Raw genomic sequence first — 18,591 nt, 5'->3', positions numbered from 1 at the left:
AATTAAGGAAACGAAACAACACACACTATCACACACTCTCTGTGCAGAAACAGGAAAGGAACGCAGAGTGCTTCCTCTCGCCTTTCCTGTCCTTTCTGCAGAGTGCTTTACGTCAGCGAGGTCTCTGGACTGGTGCTCCACCCAGTGTGAGAACGAACGTCAACCCCTGACCCACAGGACAGGTGGAGACGCTGCTTAAACACACACCTCTGCTTGATCACTGTCATTAGTTTAACGCAGCTGCTCGTGTCCACCCTAATCAGCTCACGCATGATGAAAAAAATAAATTATACAAAAAGACAGTAATAATGTAAAATATTGTGATTTAAAATAGCCATTTGAATATATTGTAAAATATAATTTATTCCTGTGATCAAAGCTGAATTTTCAGCATTATTACTCCCGTCTTCAGAGTCACATGATCCTTCAGAAATCATTCTAATATGCTGGTAGACAAACAAGAAAGCAGATGGAGGCTTGGATCAGGTAATGCTGTAATATCCTGGAGAATGAGGGATGGGGTTTTCCAACAGGAACTGGAGGATGGGAAGGTCTGCTGTAATCTGATGTGGTTATGATATAATTTGGTTTAGCTGACGGTTCTGGGTGAGCACTGAGCCCTCATTATATCTGAAATACTTCATTCTGATTGGTCAGTCTCATAATTCTGGGGTCAAATATGATGGCATAATGACGCCAAACTGAATAAGTGACCCGTTATACACTCTAAAAAATGCTGGGTTAAAAACAACCCAAGTTGGGTTGAAAATGGACAAACCCAGTGACTGGGTTAAATGTTTGCCCAACCTGCTGGGTATTTTTATTTAACTTGAGTATTGTTTAAAAATGACCATATTTCTTGCTTAAAATGAAGCCAAAATATGTTGGAAATTAACATTTATTAATAAATTTAATAAATAAACATTTATTAATAGGTTTAATAAATAATATTTAAACAATAACCATCTATTAAATTGCTTATTAATAAAGTGTCTTTTTAATTTCCATCCTATTTTGTGTTCATTTTAAGCCAGCCATGTAGTAATTTTTAAACAATTGTTGAGTTAAATAAAAACAACCCAACCACTGGGTTAAAACAACCCAATCGCTGGGTTAAAACAACCCAATCGCTGGGTTAAAACAACCCCACCACTGGGTTAAAACAACCCCACCACTGGGTTAAAACAACCCAATCGCTGGGTTAAAACAACCCCACCACTGGGTTAAAACAACCCAACCACTGGGTTAAAACAACCCAATCGCTGGGTTAAAACAACCCAAACGCTGGTTTAAAACAACCCAATCGCTGGGTTAAAACAACCCCACCACTGGGTTAAAACAACCCAATCGCTGGGTTAAAACAACTACATTTCTGGGTTAAAACAACCCAATTGCTGGGTTAAAACAACTAAATTTCTGGGTTAAAACAACCCAATCTGTGGGTTAAAGCAACTAAATTTCTGGGTTAAAACAACCCAATCACTGGGTTAAAACAACCCAATCGCTGGGTTAAAGCAACTAAATTTCTGGGTTAAAACAACCCAATCGCTGGGTTAAAACAACTACATTTCTGGGTTAAAACAACCCAATCGCTGGGTTAAAACAACTAAATTTCTGAGTTAAAACAACCCAATCGCTGAGTTTAAGCAACTAAATTTCTGGGTTAAAACAACCAATCGCTGGGTTAAAACAACTAAATTACTGGGTTAAAACAACCCAATCGCTGGGTTAAAACAACTACATTTCTGGGTTAAAACAACCAATCGCTGGGTTAAAACAACTACATTTCTGGGCTAAAACAACCCAATCGCTGGGTTAAAACAACTACATTTCTGGGTTAAAACAACCAATCGCTGGGTTAAAACAACTAAATTTCTGAGTTAAAACAACCCAATCGCTGGGTTAAAACAACTACATTTCTGGGTTAAAACAACCCAATCGCTGGGTTAAAACAACTACATTTCTGGGTTAAAACAACCCAATCGCTGGGTTAAAACAACTACATTTCTGAGTTAAAACAACCCAATCGCTGAGTTTAAGCAACTAAATTTCTGGGTTAAAACAACCAATCGCTGGGTTAAAACAACTAAATTACTGGGTTAAAACAACCCAATCACTGGGTTAAAACAACTACATTTCTGGGTTAAAACAACCCAATCGCTGGGTTAAAACAACTACATTTCTGGGTTAAAACAACCCAATCGCTGGGTTAAAACAACTACATTTCTGGGTTAAAACAACCCAATCGCTGGGTTAAAACAACTAAATTTCTGAGTTAAAACAACCCAATCGCTGGGTTAAAACAACTAAATTACTGGGTTAAAACAACCCAATCGCTGGGTTAAAACAACTACATTTCTGGGTTAAAACAACCCAATCGCTGGGTTAAAACAACTACATTTCTGGGTTAAAACAACCCAATCGCTGGGTTAAAACAACTACATTTCTGGGTTAAAACAACCCAATCGCTGAGTTAAAGCAACTAAATTTCTGGGTTAAAACAACCCAATCGCTGGGTTAAAACAACTAAATTACTGGGTTAAAACAACCCAATCGCTGGGTTAAAACAACTAAATTTCTGGGTTAAAACAACCCAATCGCTGGGTTAAAACAACTACATTTCTGGGTTAAAACAACCCAATCGCTGGGTTAAAACAACCCAAATGAGGGGTTAACAACTGCAGGGTTAAAACAACCCAATTACTAGGTCAGTCTATTTTCAACCCAACTTGGGTTGTTTTTAACCCAGCATTTTTTTAGCGTATAAATATATATAAATATATTCCTGTTGCATCTTCTGACCAAATTTCTTATTTATTATTTTTTTAGTTTGTGCCTGCAGATCCTGTGTGAACTCATTCAAATGTTCACAATGTACTAAAGCACATTCACCTCTTTCATTCTTCTGTTACGTAATGCTGTCACTGCCAGCTTGATTATAAAAAAATACATTTTTCATGAGCAGACAGGCTTTTATGGCCAAAGTCTGTGTGCATAACTGACATTTAAATGTGTGTTCACTGTGTTCTTGCGTAAGTACATCAGTTCGCATTCTTTAGTACATTAACTCCCCAGAGAGGCGCGGGTTGATTTTGGAAGGTCTCGAGAGGAATACGGCCACCACAGATAAACTATTTGTTATCGTTTGCATCGCTAACATTTTTCCCAGCAGCATCTGGCCTTGTGTTTGTTAATGTAGGTGTTTTTCCGTGGAATTATGTGACTGCAGGAAAATCTTATTAGCGTTGCTTTTTATAAACACATTTGCAGGCAGAAGCAGCGCAGACTCGATCTGATATCCGCGCTTGTTTTGGAGTGTTTAGGGAAGGTTTGGGAAACATTCCATGTTTGTTCCGGATTGAATAATTTGTGGTCAGACTGGAGAGTATTTTTGGAATGTTCAGAAGTTTTTTTTGGAATGCCAATTCCGGTTAAGTAACAGCGTCATTAAGAGGTCAGAGGTCATGTTTTGGACCCCACGTGTCTGTCTGTCTGTCTGTCTGAGCACAGATAATCCATCTGTTTCCCTTCCCGGCGGTCTGGTGATTGACAGGCGACTCCCGCAGCGGCCCAGCATCCTTCACTCTACGGGAGAGCGGGTAAAATGACCAATCATCACTCACAGTCTCTGAGGCCCGAGACAGGCAGCGCACTCTCGATTGAAGGTCGTTCAGGGATGGAAGCATCGTGTCTGAGTTTGAATTGCTAATGGATATTGTATATTTCAGTGAGCATGTTCCAGAACATTTTGTCCAGGGTTTTGGTGCCTGTGGGCAGCATCAACAGAGTCGAGGACGGTTATGTCAATAGCATTGTACTGTTGTCTCGTACAGGGGTCAGTGTGTGTCTGAGCACAGATATTTCTTACATTTCAGTGGATTTTGACCCGTTAACATTCTTTTTCTTGTTGACGTTGAAGAAAGGAAGTTGGGTTGGGAAATATTTAAAAGACTTGTTCTTTTTTTGAAAAAGCTAATAGTGTTTAGTTTACATTCAACATCACATATTCTCATTTCTTTCATAATTGTGTTTCAAAAGTCTGGCTATAATTTTATCCCTTTAAACTTATCTTTGATCACAAAAATGACATATTTAAAAAATGGACAAAAATTCTTAATGCTGTAAAATAGCTTGAATGTAACTCTACACCCTTGCCTCATTTATTATACGTGGATCTATGAATATGCTAATTAGCCCCGCCTCCACTCACGCCAGCTCAGAGATCCACTCGATCAACTTACTGAGGTAAACGTTGCACAACAATCTAACAATCAGTATCCTTAGAAATGCTTTGAACAACTCAGAACGTCAGTTGAGAAAAGCATATAGTTCATCATAACATCGTAATATACATCATACACCCGCTTTTTTCATATCAACAGAAAAATATACTGGGATAACCTGTCTTCTCTCGAGACTCCCTTGTGCGGTCAGTTAATGATATGCTAAAGCCCGCCCCCACATTGACGTGAATGGTTACAAGGTAGTTTGTGACATCACAAACACCACCGATTTCAAACCGTGTTTTTGAAACTGCATTTTTAAACAGAAAATAGTCTGCAGTGGTGTTGACTTATGAATTTGCCTTAAAGGGGGCCTTTAAACTTTGTTCACACACACTTGCAGGTGTGACTGCAGGCAGTTTGTTCAGATGACCTACTTTGAAGTCCTGCATTAGAGCATGTCATCACCTGTCTGACTCCGCCCACCCGCTCCCAGACAGACAGATGCACACGCATGGGCGGAGCTTATGATCTCACTCACCTGTAAAGGTGCTCAGTCAGTGAATGAGTCATTTTAGAGGACGCACACTTGGCTCACACATCTGTTTGATAAAAACCCTGTGTTAATGCTGATTCAAACAGCAGATGTTCATACTGATGATACCACATTTAAAGACACCTGGACTGATGTCATTTCTAAATTTACCTGCAGTCATTGTGATTTATTGACATAAAAACGTGCATAGCTAAAAATTGATTCAATATTAATATTTGTGTATTGTAAATTACTGCAAAGTAACAATCTGTAAAAATATCACTACCTTTTTAAAGTTTAGGGTCAGAATGTTTTTTTTTTTTAGAAAGAAATTAATATGTTTATTCAGAAAGGATGCATTACATTGATCAAAAGTGACAGTAAAGACATTTATAATGTTACAAAAGATTTCTATTTAAAATAAATGCTGTTCTTTTGAACTTTCTATCTCACAACTGTTTTCATTATTGATAATAATCGGAAATGTTTCTTGAGCATCAAATCATCAAAGGATCACGTGACACTGAACACTGGAGTAATGATGCTGAAAATTCAGCTTTGATCACAGGAATAAATTACATTTTACAATATATTCGCATAGAAAACTGCTATTGTAAGTTGTAATAATATTTCACAATTTTTGCTGTTTTTATTGTATTTTTGATCAAATAAATGCAGCCTTGGTGAAGAAAAAACAGAAAAGACTTCTATCAAAAAAAATAAAAAATCATACCGATCCAATACTTTTGAACAATAGTGTATGTAAGGAAATATTGTTGTAGGTATATTGGTGTATATAAATGAAAATAATCAAATATAATTTTGTTCTGTGTTTTTTTTTTTTTTTGCATAATGTGCACTGATGACTCAGATATTCATTGCTTGATTTTAAAGCGACATTATTGTGATTATATGTGATTATTCAAAATGTCTTCCAGCCTTATTTCAGAGTAGAACATGTTTTTTTGTAGTATTTAGTATATAGTATTTAAAGTATTTACACCTGCAGGCCACAAGACTAATAAGAGCCGGATTTCAAACACAAACCACTGCGCGTCTGAATGTGTGTATGTGGATTCACACCTGTGCAGCTGGTGTGTGTGTTTATGTGAGACATTTCAGATATTCTTAATCCTTTTCCTGCCTTTCATCTTTCTCAAACGCTGCTGTCCAGACATGTCTAAAAGTGCACACGCACACACGCACACACACACACACACACACACACACACACACACACAAACACGGACACACATCAGATGCGTCACTGAAATGTTATTTAGAGCATCAGCGAACACTGATTGAGTTAACAGTTTGATTAATTTGTAAATTCATAGATCATTTAGCAAGAATTGATTTCAAATTACTGTGTTATTTAGGATTGACTAAAACAGGAACAGGCTGTATTGATGAAGCTTTTTTTGTGTTTGATTTTGGGGGTTTTCCAAGTGGCACACAAACACTATTTTTACATTATTTACAGTATGCATTTCAAATACTAGCAAATACTTCCCATTTTGTGATTCTGCTGTATGAATGTGACTGTAATGACTCTCGTTTCTCCCTGATGACGTGTTGTTTAATTGAAACAGAGAGAGAGAGAGAGAGTTTGAGTGTGACAAAAATGCAAGCAGAAACATGTCAGATTTGAAGACAGAAATACACACTGTGATTATATTTGCAAACCTGATTGGTTTTGATCACACCCTGTGTATTTGAATAGTTTGAGTCTGTTTTTACAGTTTGCATAGTTTGAGACTGAATCATTTTGCTATTTGTCTTTTTTTTACCATATTTTTAGAATACAAAATTAGAGGAATAGTTCAATACTGGTCATCTTAATGTCATTCCAAACTTTTTTAACTTTCTTTCTTTAACGAAACATGAAATGAGAATGTATGAAGAATATCTCAACTGCTCTTTTCAACATAATTTGCTGCCAGAAATGACAAGAAAGTATCATAAAAACAACATTAAAAGTAGTTCACATGACTTGTGCACAATTCTTTTGAAATTAAAAATGTAAAATTTAAAAGTGATTTAAAAAAAATTAAGTTTAGGCCAATTTTAAGATCTTGATATTCGCCCTAGTTTTTCTTGGCATGTTCATGAGAGAAGTAGTAATGAAAGATTCATAAATGATTCATTCTTCTGAGTCAAATGATTCATATTTGAGTGAACTATTCCTTTAATGTCTGTTTCATTGTGTTTTGATGTGTAATTGTGTCTTTTTTTCATTTTTTTCTGAGATTTAGTAAGTGATTGTGTTCTGTGTTGGTCTCTCAGGCGCAGGGGGAAAGTGTCGTGCGCGTCTGTCTGAAGGAGAGGGGTCAGGACGTGCTGGTTCTCCAGCGAGTCCCGTCAGATCCTGCGTCTCCGCAAACGGCCGGAGTCAAAGACGACGATGGCGATAAGAGGTGAGACCACGCCCCCTTATCTGTCCCTCCCCTTTTGTTTACATATCTTTAAGCACTTTTCCTCCTCCAATCAGTGTCTTTCTCTCTCTTCCTATTACATTCCTGATGTTTGCTTCCTCATTACGCTGTCAGCAGGGCTTGAGGAGGGACCGCAGCCTTTTGACAGCCTAAAACTTGCGAGTGCATGTAAACACACTTGTCTGCTTTAGACTGCGAGTGTTTTTATGGTGTTTTTGCTGCACAGAAATTGTTTGCAGGTTTTTGCAAGTTTGTCCAGCAGCACACGGGGGAGTCGATCCTCCCTGTTGCCCAGAAACGGACTCCTCCATTGGGCATGACTCAGTACACATGTCCCTGCTGGAATGGACGGCAAGACTCAAACCCGTCACTCTGGTGCAAGCAGAAGAGGATGATGATGATGAAGATTGGGAATACAGCAACAGTCTGGAGGATGAAGATCAAATGCCCACATTTAATATTCCTCATTTTCGCTTCATTGATGACGATGATGATGAAAATGAGGATGATTATTATATTGCAAACAGACAGCGGTGGAGCGGCTCTTGTTCTACGTGTTCCTCCTCTGATGAAGAGTACCCATGCGATTCTTCCTCTTCTGCTCTGTCCGACAGGTACGTCGTGGTGTCCGGGACACCCCACAAGATCCTGGAGCACCTGCTGAGTGACCTGCGTCTGGACGAGCACCAGGGGGCGACGGAGGGCAAAGAGGCGGGTGAGTGACTCGAAACACATCATTAGATTAATTTCTGATTTGCATTTGAAATTTGACCTGCGTAATCAGAAGCATTTCAATGTGAAATATACACTTCAGGTGTGGTGTACTTGGACATCTTTTTTGAATCAGATGGTTAATAAAGAGAATGTTACTTGAAGCATGTTGTAGTTACGTTTTTAGGCTGAGCAGTTAAACAAAATAAATCGTGAATCGGTCAATCAGTCTATATATAATATATATATAATATTTATAATGTAATTCATATATATATGTGTATATATATATATATATATATATATATATATATATACAGTATATAAAATCTGTAATAGCTTTATAGATACTACTGTTATTTTGAAACGGAAAGTAGTTGTAAGAGTTTTTTTAGGTGAGAATATAGTTGTTTAGACCTCAGATATGCGTTTTATATGTAAACATAGCGCCTATTTGAAAATCTGTTAAGACGCTTTCAGAGATGTGAGCTCCAGGCCGTCAGCGACCATTCAGGGTTCATGTACCCGCAGAGAACAGCTTCATATTGGCTAGTCCTTAGGGAATTTGCCGCTGGCTCTTATTTAGATAGTGTTTAAACATGAGGTATAATTCGTTTCGGGTATATCAAATGGGCAATCTTTGGTTTTATTAATATATTACTTGTTCCAGAGCTAATAGATTTGGCTTAAGGGCTATATTACATTTCATAACTTTATATTTACAATGAAATTGAAAATTGAAAGTTTTTTTATAAGATGTAATATAAGTCTAAGGTGTCCCCTGAATGTGTCTGTGAAGTTTCAGCTCAAAATAACCCATAGATTTTTTTTAATTATTTTTTTTTACTGCCTATTTTGGGGCATCATTAAAAATGTGGCCCCTTTAAATCGCGCGCTCCCTGCCCTCCGGAGCTTGCTCTCGCCTTAAACAGTGCATAAACAAAGTTCACACAGCTAATATAACCCTCAAAATGGATCTTTACAAAGTGTTCGTCATGCAGCATGTCTAATCGTGTAAGTAAAGTATTTATTTGGATGTTTACATTTGATTCTGAATGAGTTTGAGGCTATGCTGCGTGGCTAACGGCTAATGCTACACTGTTGGAGAGATTTATAAAGAATGAAGTTGTGTTTATGAATTATACAGACTGCAAGTGTTTAATAATGAAAATAGCGACGGCTCTTGTCTCCGTGAAAACAGTAAGAAACGATGGTAACTTTAACCACATTTAACAGTACATTAGCAACATGCTAATGAAACATTTAGAAAGACAATTTACAAATATCACTAAAAATATCATGTAATCATGGATCATGTCAGTTATTATTGCTCCATCTGCCATTTTTCGCTATTGTTCTTGCTTGCTTACCTAGTCTGATGATTCAGATGTGCACAGATCCAGACGTTAATACTGGCTGCCCTTGTCTAATGCATTGAACATGGGCTGGCATATGCAAATATTGGGGCGTACATGTTATGTTGAGATTCGCCTGTTCTTCGGAGGTCTTTTAAACAAATGAGATTTATATAAGAAGGAGGAGACAATGGAGTTTGAGGCTCACTGTATGTCATTTCCATGTACTGAACTCTTGTTATTCAACTATGCCGAGGTAAATTCAATTTTCAATTCGATGGCACCTTTAAATCCTGTACTAACTAGAGTGCTGCTTTTGTACATTTGACTGATCTATTTGCTTGTGTTTATTTCCTATTTTACTTCTTATAATGTTATCATGGCAATTGTTGTTAATTTAAATGATATTGTTCAATAAATAATATTTTATATAAATAACATGCCTTATTTTGGTATTGAGAAAGAGTCCGTTAGTGATTTCCATGAGATGGTGGCAAAAACTATCTTTATGAGTGAGTCAGTCAGTCGCAAAGACTTTTATATTGAAATGGACTGAAACAAGGAAACATGGACGTTGTTTTTACCTTAAACAACATCTTACGAGACACAACTGACAAATGCATTGACTAGCGCAGTCATGGCAATGTCTTAAATGCTAAAAGGACAAAGATATTGCTTTCCTCAGTGGACATTCAAACTGATTTTGTGATTATGAATATAAGATTGACCTGAAGAATATCAGCTAGATGTAGGTAATACACTCGCTTGGGCGATCTCTCTCTCATAATACTCTACATATTACAATGAGTTTCAATGAAGTGAGTCATCGTTCTTTCATTACTAGTTGTAAAGAGACATTTTAGAAATAGTAACAGAAGTTTGGGCTCAACTGTTAAACTGTCAACTTGAGATTTGAATCCGTGGCGGAAGGAAGTAGTTCCTCACAAAAGAGGGTTTTTATTTTATTTACACACTCTTGATGTCAAACTGTTGTATAAATGCAATATCACACTCGGAACTGTGCGATATGGCTATCAGCATGCTGTTATTACCTACGGCTGAATCACAGCCGTGCTGATATACAGCAATATCGCACTGCTACTCGTGTGATATATACACACATGAATAAATATCTATAGCAATACTCTTTGTGGAATAATTCAGGCGTTTTCTTACCAACCTAAACTATTTGGCTAAATAACATTTGGTTTAATGTTGAATACAGTAGCAGCACAAGTAAGAAATATTACTCAGATCATTAGATGTGATCTTTCTGGTCACTGGTCAGATTCCCGAAAGCATTAGAAAACATTTCAGCTGTCAGTTATTTCACAATGTGGCGTGTCAGAACGACTCTATCCATGAATGTTTCTGGAATGCTTTGTGTCTTAATGCCGACAGGGTTTTCTTTTGCTTTCTGTTTTGTCAAGTTTGTGCCTCCAGGTGTCTTTGCTCTGTGAAGTTACACCACTGCATTTGAAGCCACGTTTCTGAGGATGTTTTTGAAGTTCTGCATGCAAAACCGATTGATTTGCGTCGAGTGTTGGTTACACTTACTCTTTTTATTCTTGCAAAAGCACAATTATTCATGAGTTGCAGGCGGAGGGCTGATAGCATATGTGTGTGTGTGTGTGTGTGTGTGTGTTTCTGAAGGTCAAATGAGGTCATTTATGACCTTAATGCAAATTCACAGACTCTAGACTCTAGTGTTCGACTGGAAAAGTCCTTCTCTGAGACATCCGGAGTGATATATATATAACCTCTGTTTATAGGAAAGAAGTTTAAACATCTTCACTGAGAGTTTTTAGTGTTTGTATTTAATTAAAGACATCAAATAAGTAGAAAGATGCTGTGGGATGATGAGGAAGGAAACAGGCAGAAACAGAGAAAAGAAACTAGATGAGTTTTTCTGTGTGTGTGCATGTTTGTGCATGTGTATATTTAATATATGTGTGTGTAAGTGTAATTCAATGACCCTTGTGTGATGTATAACACACCCATAGGCGATAAATTAGCCTCACAGTGCAGTGCATCCTGGGTAATTACCGGTGTGTTGGCAGCTGTGTTTAGCATTAAAATATGCCTCATGCTCGTAAGAAGAGAGAAAGGCTTTTTTACCTTTTGTTAAATGCCAACAGTCTCACTACTTCCTCCCAAATCAATGCAGACGTATATTTTTGAGGTAGTTTCTCATTAGACACTCCCATAGTCGCCCGGTCGCCTTCAGATACTGATATTAGACTGACTATTGTTTTCAAATGTTGCCGTGCTCCGCCGTAAGCGGTGTAAAATGTCAAGCGGTGTATAGAGAAGAATAACTCCAGCTCGAGCGCAGCGCTGTGAGTCAGTGTTTGTGTTCAGACCTGCGTCAGTGTTCAGTGATAATTGTTCAGAGACTTCATGAGAAATCTCATGGTACTTCTTTCCCGGCGGGAAACCAGGCAGTTCAGAGAAGCAAAAGGCATCAGTATTTTTAGAAGAAAGACGTGTGAATTGAATCATTAGGACTATGCACATCGAGTTGCTTTAGCTTTCATGTGTGTTGCAAACTCATATTTGATATATTTGAATAAGAGCATGTGATGAGTCAGTCTGACTGCAATAATTAAACATTGAACCATCTCCAAGAAAGTCAAAACAAAACTTTGAGGTATTAAAAATAGCTGTGTATACAGAACTAATCATCTATATGAAATGCATTTTTAATTGTTTCAGTAAAATTTTGATTAAAAAAAGCCAAACAATGTTTTTTTTTTCAGTATTTTACACAACATTTTCCCAAAATTATTTGTTATTTATACTTTTATATTTATGTAATATTTAAATGGTAAAAATAAAACAATTATTTACGACTGTAAATAATATTTTTTATTAAAAAAATATATTTTTTATATGTATATACTATTTATCAAAACAGTAGTTTTTTGGGGGGATGCAGGTTAAATTTATTTTATTATTTAATTTTATTATCTATCTGTATTTTACTCAAAATAATAAAAAAAATTTGTTATTTGTATTGTTATATTTGTGCAATATTGTAATATATATTTTTATTTTGGACTGTCAGTAACATTTCTACCAGTGTTTTACAAAATCTTTACTCACAATTTTTTTTTTTTTTTTTTGTATAATATTTTTGCATTTTTAACTTTTTTTTTTCATTTTCTTTTTCAAGTGGGTTGAATTTATTCGCATCTCTATCAGTATTTTACACAACATTTACTAAAAATAAAAAGGTTATTATAAAAACGTTATTTATATTTATGTAATATTTTAATAATTTTATTTTAATATTTTTTAGAGCCGTTAGTAAACTTTCTGCCAGTGTTTTACACAATATTTACTAAAAAAAAAATATATATATATATATATATATATATATATATATATATATATATATATATATATATATATATATTTATATTTTTATATAATATTTAAAATATTATTAAACATATTTTATATTTACGTAATATTGTTGACTGTCAATAAACTTTCTACTAGTGTTTTACACAGTATTTACTTTTAAAAAAATTTAAATATATGTATATTTTTATATTTTGTATAATATTTTGACATTTTTAACTTTTTGTTCATTTTCTTTGCCTAGTGGGTTGAATTTATTTTATTTAAAATAAAAACATATTTATAAAAACGTTATTTATATATTGTTTTAATAATTTTATTTTAATATTTTTTAGAGCTGTTAGTACAATTTCTACCAGTGTTTTACACAATATTTATAAAAAAAATATTTTGTTTATATTTTTGTATTTATATATTGTATTTCTGTTCGGATCATCATACATCATCTAAATACTGTCAGTTATCACTTTTCCCTGATTTACACATGACAAATGCATTAGTTTTTAGTATAAAAATGTATTAAAGATAGTACGCCATTGGCTGACTGTGCTAGAAATGTCAAAAGACAGTTTGAGTTGTGTTAGACAAAGTTATCAAGAATTTCTTTCTTTTTTTCACTGTGACCTCTCTGAAAGTCACAGTATAATTCACACATTCGTCTGAGAGACGCTTTCATCCCTCCTGCTTCTTCTGACTCTTATTTGATTCTGTCTCTCAGCAGTAGGTGAAAATGGAGCACTGGATTGTGGGCCAGCGTTCTGTTAGCACAGGCAGTCGATGATAAAAATGGAAATGAATATTTATCAGCAGACGCAGAGAAGACAAACAGAAAGGATGAAGGGAGATGAAGAAGGGGTTTGTGGGTAGAGAGGAAAACAGTGCAGAAAGTCTTAGTGGTTTGAATATTTTAAAAGTTTCCATTTATGACTGCCAGTAACATTTCTACCAGTATTACACAATATTTACTCAAAAAATTTTTTTACATTTAATTTAGTGTGCATAACCAACAAAATTATGACGCTCAAAGTTCAGTGCAAAGATCAATTTCTAAGGACTTCAACAAATGGCTGGTGGGGACTACAACAAGCTTCTTCCCGGGTTGGTGACATCACAAACCCCAACATTTAGATAAACCCCGCCCCCGAGAACACGCAACAAAGGGGGCGGGGCCATGTTGGGCTGCTTTAGAGAAGAGGAAGAGTTGTTGTAGTAGAGTGTTGTTGTCATGACGTCATTTTACGCCGGACTGCTTCGCAAACGAGGGTCAATTCAACAAAAAATTATTATGCTAGTGGATGAGTTGAATCAACTCCACAGCAACTACATCAATTTATCCACTAACCATTCAGAAACGTCTAAAAGTTGTAACTTCTTCCTGAGTCTCTCCATCAGTGTCGACTCCGCACTGTAAAAAAAAATCCTGTAAAAAAACGGTAAAAAGTCTGGCAGCAGTTTCCAGAGAAATCCCATAAAATTACAGCAAATAACCATTTCACAAAATTACATGCAAAAACTGTAAAAATACAGAACAGACTTTACAGTCAAAATTCATAAAATTACAGTATTTTACTGTTGATAATCATTTATTAAACCATGAAAAAACTGATAAATTATGTCAGATTACATAGAAAACAACTAATTTTCAGGTTAATCTCTGCAAATTGAAGGTTTTTATGAGTTATTTTATCAAGCTGCTCTGTCCATTTACAGTTATTTACTTTTAAAATATAGATTTTCCATGTAAAATAACTAAGAAATTATTTATAAAAATGTAATTAGCACATAAATTCAAAACAAATGTTTGCAGTTTACAGTATTAATCTTTATTTTTACAGAACCACTCACAACTTCAATCTATGAATTAATTACTTAGAAATGCATAATAGCAACCTTTACAACCAATTTCTGTTAAATTAACAAAATATAGTACAGAATACATTTAATCAAAGCATGCACATACTGTATTAGTCATTGTATATAAGACATTGTATGTCAACTTACTTAAATTATAGGAAATACAAGCGTAGTATATAGAACATCTACATTAAAAGACAATTACTGTATACTTCTGTACTGTAATATTGCTGTTATTTTATGCATATATGATGACTCTTACATATATGTGACTACAAGGAGTACAATGGAAGCAACAATAAGTACAATGACAATTTCCAGTTAGTCTAGCACAGTATGCATAAAAATTATTATTATTATTTTTTTTTTTTTTCAGTTAAACAGAAAGATAGTCTTCAGTCAATTGTTCACAAAAAAGATGCATTCTCTCTTATCAGTCTCTTGAAAATAGTTTGAGTTAGTCAGGTTATTCCACCAGCATGGAACAGTCCAGGTAAAGGTCAGTTAAAGTGAGTTTGTGCCCCTTTGGGATGGCACCACAAGATGCTGTTCACTTCCAGAAAGCAAGCTTCTGGAGGGCGTATAATAAGTCTGAAGCAGAGAGTTTAGGTACAGGCTTGGAGAGCCAGTTGTTGTTCTGTTGTGTAGCATACAGAATGGCTTGATCTTCCCAATGTTGTACTGGGCAAATATGCAAGATCGGGCAGTTCCAGCACTGTAGTCTGTGAAGTTTAACTGATCAATTATAACACAAAGGATGGGTGGCTGAAACCACGAGCACTTCTGTCTTGGCAAGGTGGAGTTGAAGGTAAAGGTCATCCAGGTGAAAGTCGGACATTTCCATCAAGCAGGCTGAGATGGGAGCAGCTACTGGTTGATCATCTGGCTGGAATGAAAAGTAGAGATGTGTGTGAGGATAACAGTGATAGGAAAAGCCATGTTTCTGAATGATTCTAGTTACAATTACAACAAAAAATACTGTTCAGAATAGCAGCATAAAAAGATGTAAACAAAGAATTTGTTGTATAAGAATAGTAATCTTTCCACATCTGTACTGTAATGCTGCTGTAGATCTCCAGTCTTTCCACATGACCTGAAATCATAAAGAAATAAAAATTAGTTGGCTATTACATTCATTCAAACATGCCAGCATATGTTTTACTGAGACAATGCAAAACCTCAACCTTCTTTGATCTGAAATTTTTATATCCAACTATCCAATGTATCTTATGATTCAGTAATGACAATTTACTCAGGTCATGTAAGATTTTTTTTATTATTATACTTTATTATTACACTAATATATGCATACTATTCGCGTTTGCAAGCAGATGCACTCATAATATTTATTATGTTGTTCATATTGTACTCTTATCTGCTTTCCTGTATAGGCCTATAGTATGAGTATACAGGCTGCAGAGTTTATAAAAAGAGATTTAAATAATGGCGGTACTACCACATCTGAACGAAGACATAAACACTGAATGGACTTTATTAATAACTAACGTTAATCTTTCTTGGTTTAAAACAGATGGAAAATTGACAGATACCTGCTGCAGTTGTTTTGCTTTCAACGGCAGTTACCTTACGTCATTTGTGTGAACACCGTTTAGAAATACTTATATTAGCTTCGAAACTATAAACAATACAAAGGTGTAGCCACACTACATAAAATATCACACACATGTAACGTTAGAATGAAACTCTTACCTCAGCCAGTGATCGGTTTGTATGATGTTCGCTGTGGTCTTCTTGCTGAAAGGACGTGATAGTTTTTCCTCACACTGTTCCCGAAGAATGGATTGACGGATGAGTTCAAATAAATACTCCTGCTCACGACTGCTCTTTAGGATTGCTTTACACTACTGTTTAATCTCACGACACACAAGCGTAGCCTGAAATAAATTCAAATAACGCGCTCGCCCTTCCATCACTGCATCACTGCACTACTCCAGGAACTGTTGTAGGCGGGACTAACGGAAAAGTTATCGGCGGCAAATTTGAATCTGCGTCGCGCGTGCTCGCAGACGCCCCCCCGCGCGCGCGCACGCACGTACACGCACACACACACACACACACACACACACAAAGCTGCGCATTTGCAACTCGATTTGGAAAAACATAAAATGTACATATCAATAATAGATGTGTTCAGAAAATTTAGGGGAGAATAAGTCAAGGCCAATCAGAAGTTTCAAAATAAGCATATTTGCAAGATGAGGTTAAAATTTTAGTAAATACAATGCATAATATATAGAAGGCCTACACACCTACTGTATGTACCAATACTATAAATGAACCTTAAAAAACTAACTTCAACCAACACATTAGCTACTCTTAAATGAAAGAAGAAAAAAACATGTTGAATGACTGCATATTTCTGTAGTTATACATTCATTCCCTTTTTTCTATTTTTACAGAAAAAATCTGTAAAATATTAATCAACATTTTATGTAAAATTACACATTTTTCTGTAAAAAATACAGAACATTTCTTTTAAAAAACAGAAATTTAATGTAATGCTAAAATACATTCAATTCCCTGTAAATTTAATAGCTGAAAATTAAATTACAGCAAATATCTGTAAAACAACAGGTATTTCAATGTATAATGGGAAAACAGAAAAAATCTGTAAAAAAATACAGACCAATACCTGTAAATTTACATTTATTTTTAACAGTGCGGTTTGAACAATGTAAGGCTGAACACCGTTACTGACAATCCTCATTTTGGCTGCGTGAGATTCTCCAGCTTTGTTGTTGTTGAGCTGTTAAAGCTCCGCCCTCTTCTGGAAAGGGGGCGGGAGCAGCAGCTCATTTGCTTTTAAAGGGACACACACAAAAACAGCGTGTTTTTGCTCACACCCAAATATGGGCAAATTTGACAAGCTATAATAAATGATCTGTGGGGGATTTTGAGCTGAAACTTCACAGACACATTCTGGAGACACCAGAGACTTATATTACATCTTGTGAAAAGGGACATTATAGGTGCCTTTTGAAATATTTTTAATAATGACATTTAGGAGCTCATTTTTGTAGTCCTTAGTAGACTGAGCAGATGATTTCAGGCATTATCAAAAGTTCATATTCTTCAAATGCCCATTTTATCATCCACCAGGCGAAAAACGTAATTTCCTCAACAAGAAACTCTAAAGTTCAGTTCTCAGCAACAGGGTTTTTTTGTTCAAATCACTAACCCAAAATATGAGCACTAGTAATAGTGACGCTTGCCATATCAAACACCACTAATTAGCCCCACGTTCATGAATCTCATTAAAGTTCTCATTAAACATGCCTTCCAGGAGAGGGAAATGTAGATCAGCTGCACGTCTGATTAATTGTCTTTGCATGCGGTGCGCTAATATCTGCTGATGATGGGAACATCATTAATCTATTTGGATGTGGTGGTTCATTATGTTTTACTGTGCGTTTGTCTTTCAGAAATGCTTCTGGACGACTTCCTGTTGACGTATCTGGTCTTCATGTCCACCAGTGAGCTCTGCCAAGCCCTGCTGGGACAATATCCTTCACCATCACTGCAGCATGCCTTGCTATGTTGTAAATAGAGTTGCACATAAAGGCTGAAAGTGCTTCTGTGTACATTCAGTTGATGCCGTTTGCATACAGAGTGTGTTATCTGTCTTTAACCTGATCTCACCTACTGTACGAAGCGCTGCCGAGGGAAGGAGGAAGGGAAGGAGGCCCTCTACAGGAAGAGGAAGGTCCTGCACCTGGTCTCCCAGTGGAGCACGCTCTACAAGGACTTCCTGCGGGAGGAGGAGAACGTCAAACTCTTCATGAAGGTGATAACGTTAGCCGAACGTTCTGGGAAATTTTATATTTTTAATGTATACAATTTATGAGAGGAATCTGTGTGGAAGTATTACGTGATTTAAAAACCGTGTTAACCGTCTGTCTTCTGCTGCTGTTGGTGTTGTTTTCATTATTTAATGTGTTTTCAAAAGACATCAGGTACTATGTCTTGAAAGCAGCGTGTCCGATGATAAATGTAATGCTGATTATTTAACAAAAGCTAAGAGATGAAAAATGAACTGTTATATTAGAAAATTTTACATTTATATATTTTTAAATATTTTTATTCAAGTTTAT

At 35.9% G+C, this 18,591-nt stretch overlaps 1 protein-coding gene across 1 annotated transcript in view; it reads left to right on the top strand.

Annotated features, from left to right (window-relative positions):
- Positions 1-18,591, top strand: part of rapgef5a (Rap guanine nucleotide exchange factor (GEF) 5a) — a 39,554-nt gene that overhangs the window by 4,180 nt on the left and 16,783 nt on the right. The window contains exons 2-5 of the mRNA XM_067411597.1: positions 7,045-7,175; positions 7,808-7,908; positions 17,923-18,001; positions 18,140-18,284. Coding sequence (XP_067267698.1) covers positions 7,045-7,175; positions 7,808-7,908; positions 17,923-18,001; positions 18,140-18,284 — 456 coding nt within the window. The remainder of the gene's footprint in view (positions 1-7,044; positions 7,176-7,807; positions 7,909-17,922; positions 18,002-18,139; positions 18,285-18,591) is intronic.

The sequence above is a fragment of the Chanodichthys erythropterus genome, chromosome 15 (assembly GCF_024489055.1).
Source record: "Chanodichthys erythropterus isolate Z2021 chromosome 15, ASM2448905v1, whole genome shotgun sequence".
Taxonomy (NCBI): domain Eukaryota; kingdom Metazoa; phylum Chordata; class Actinopteri; order Cypriniformes; family Xenocyprididae; genus Chanodichthys; species Chanodichthys erythropterus.
Note: the sequence above shows the minus strand (reverse complement) of the source record. Positions and strands in the feature narration are given on the sequence as shown.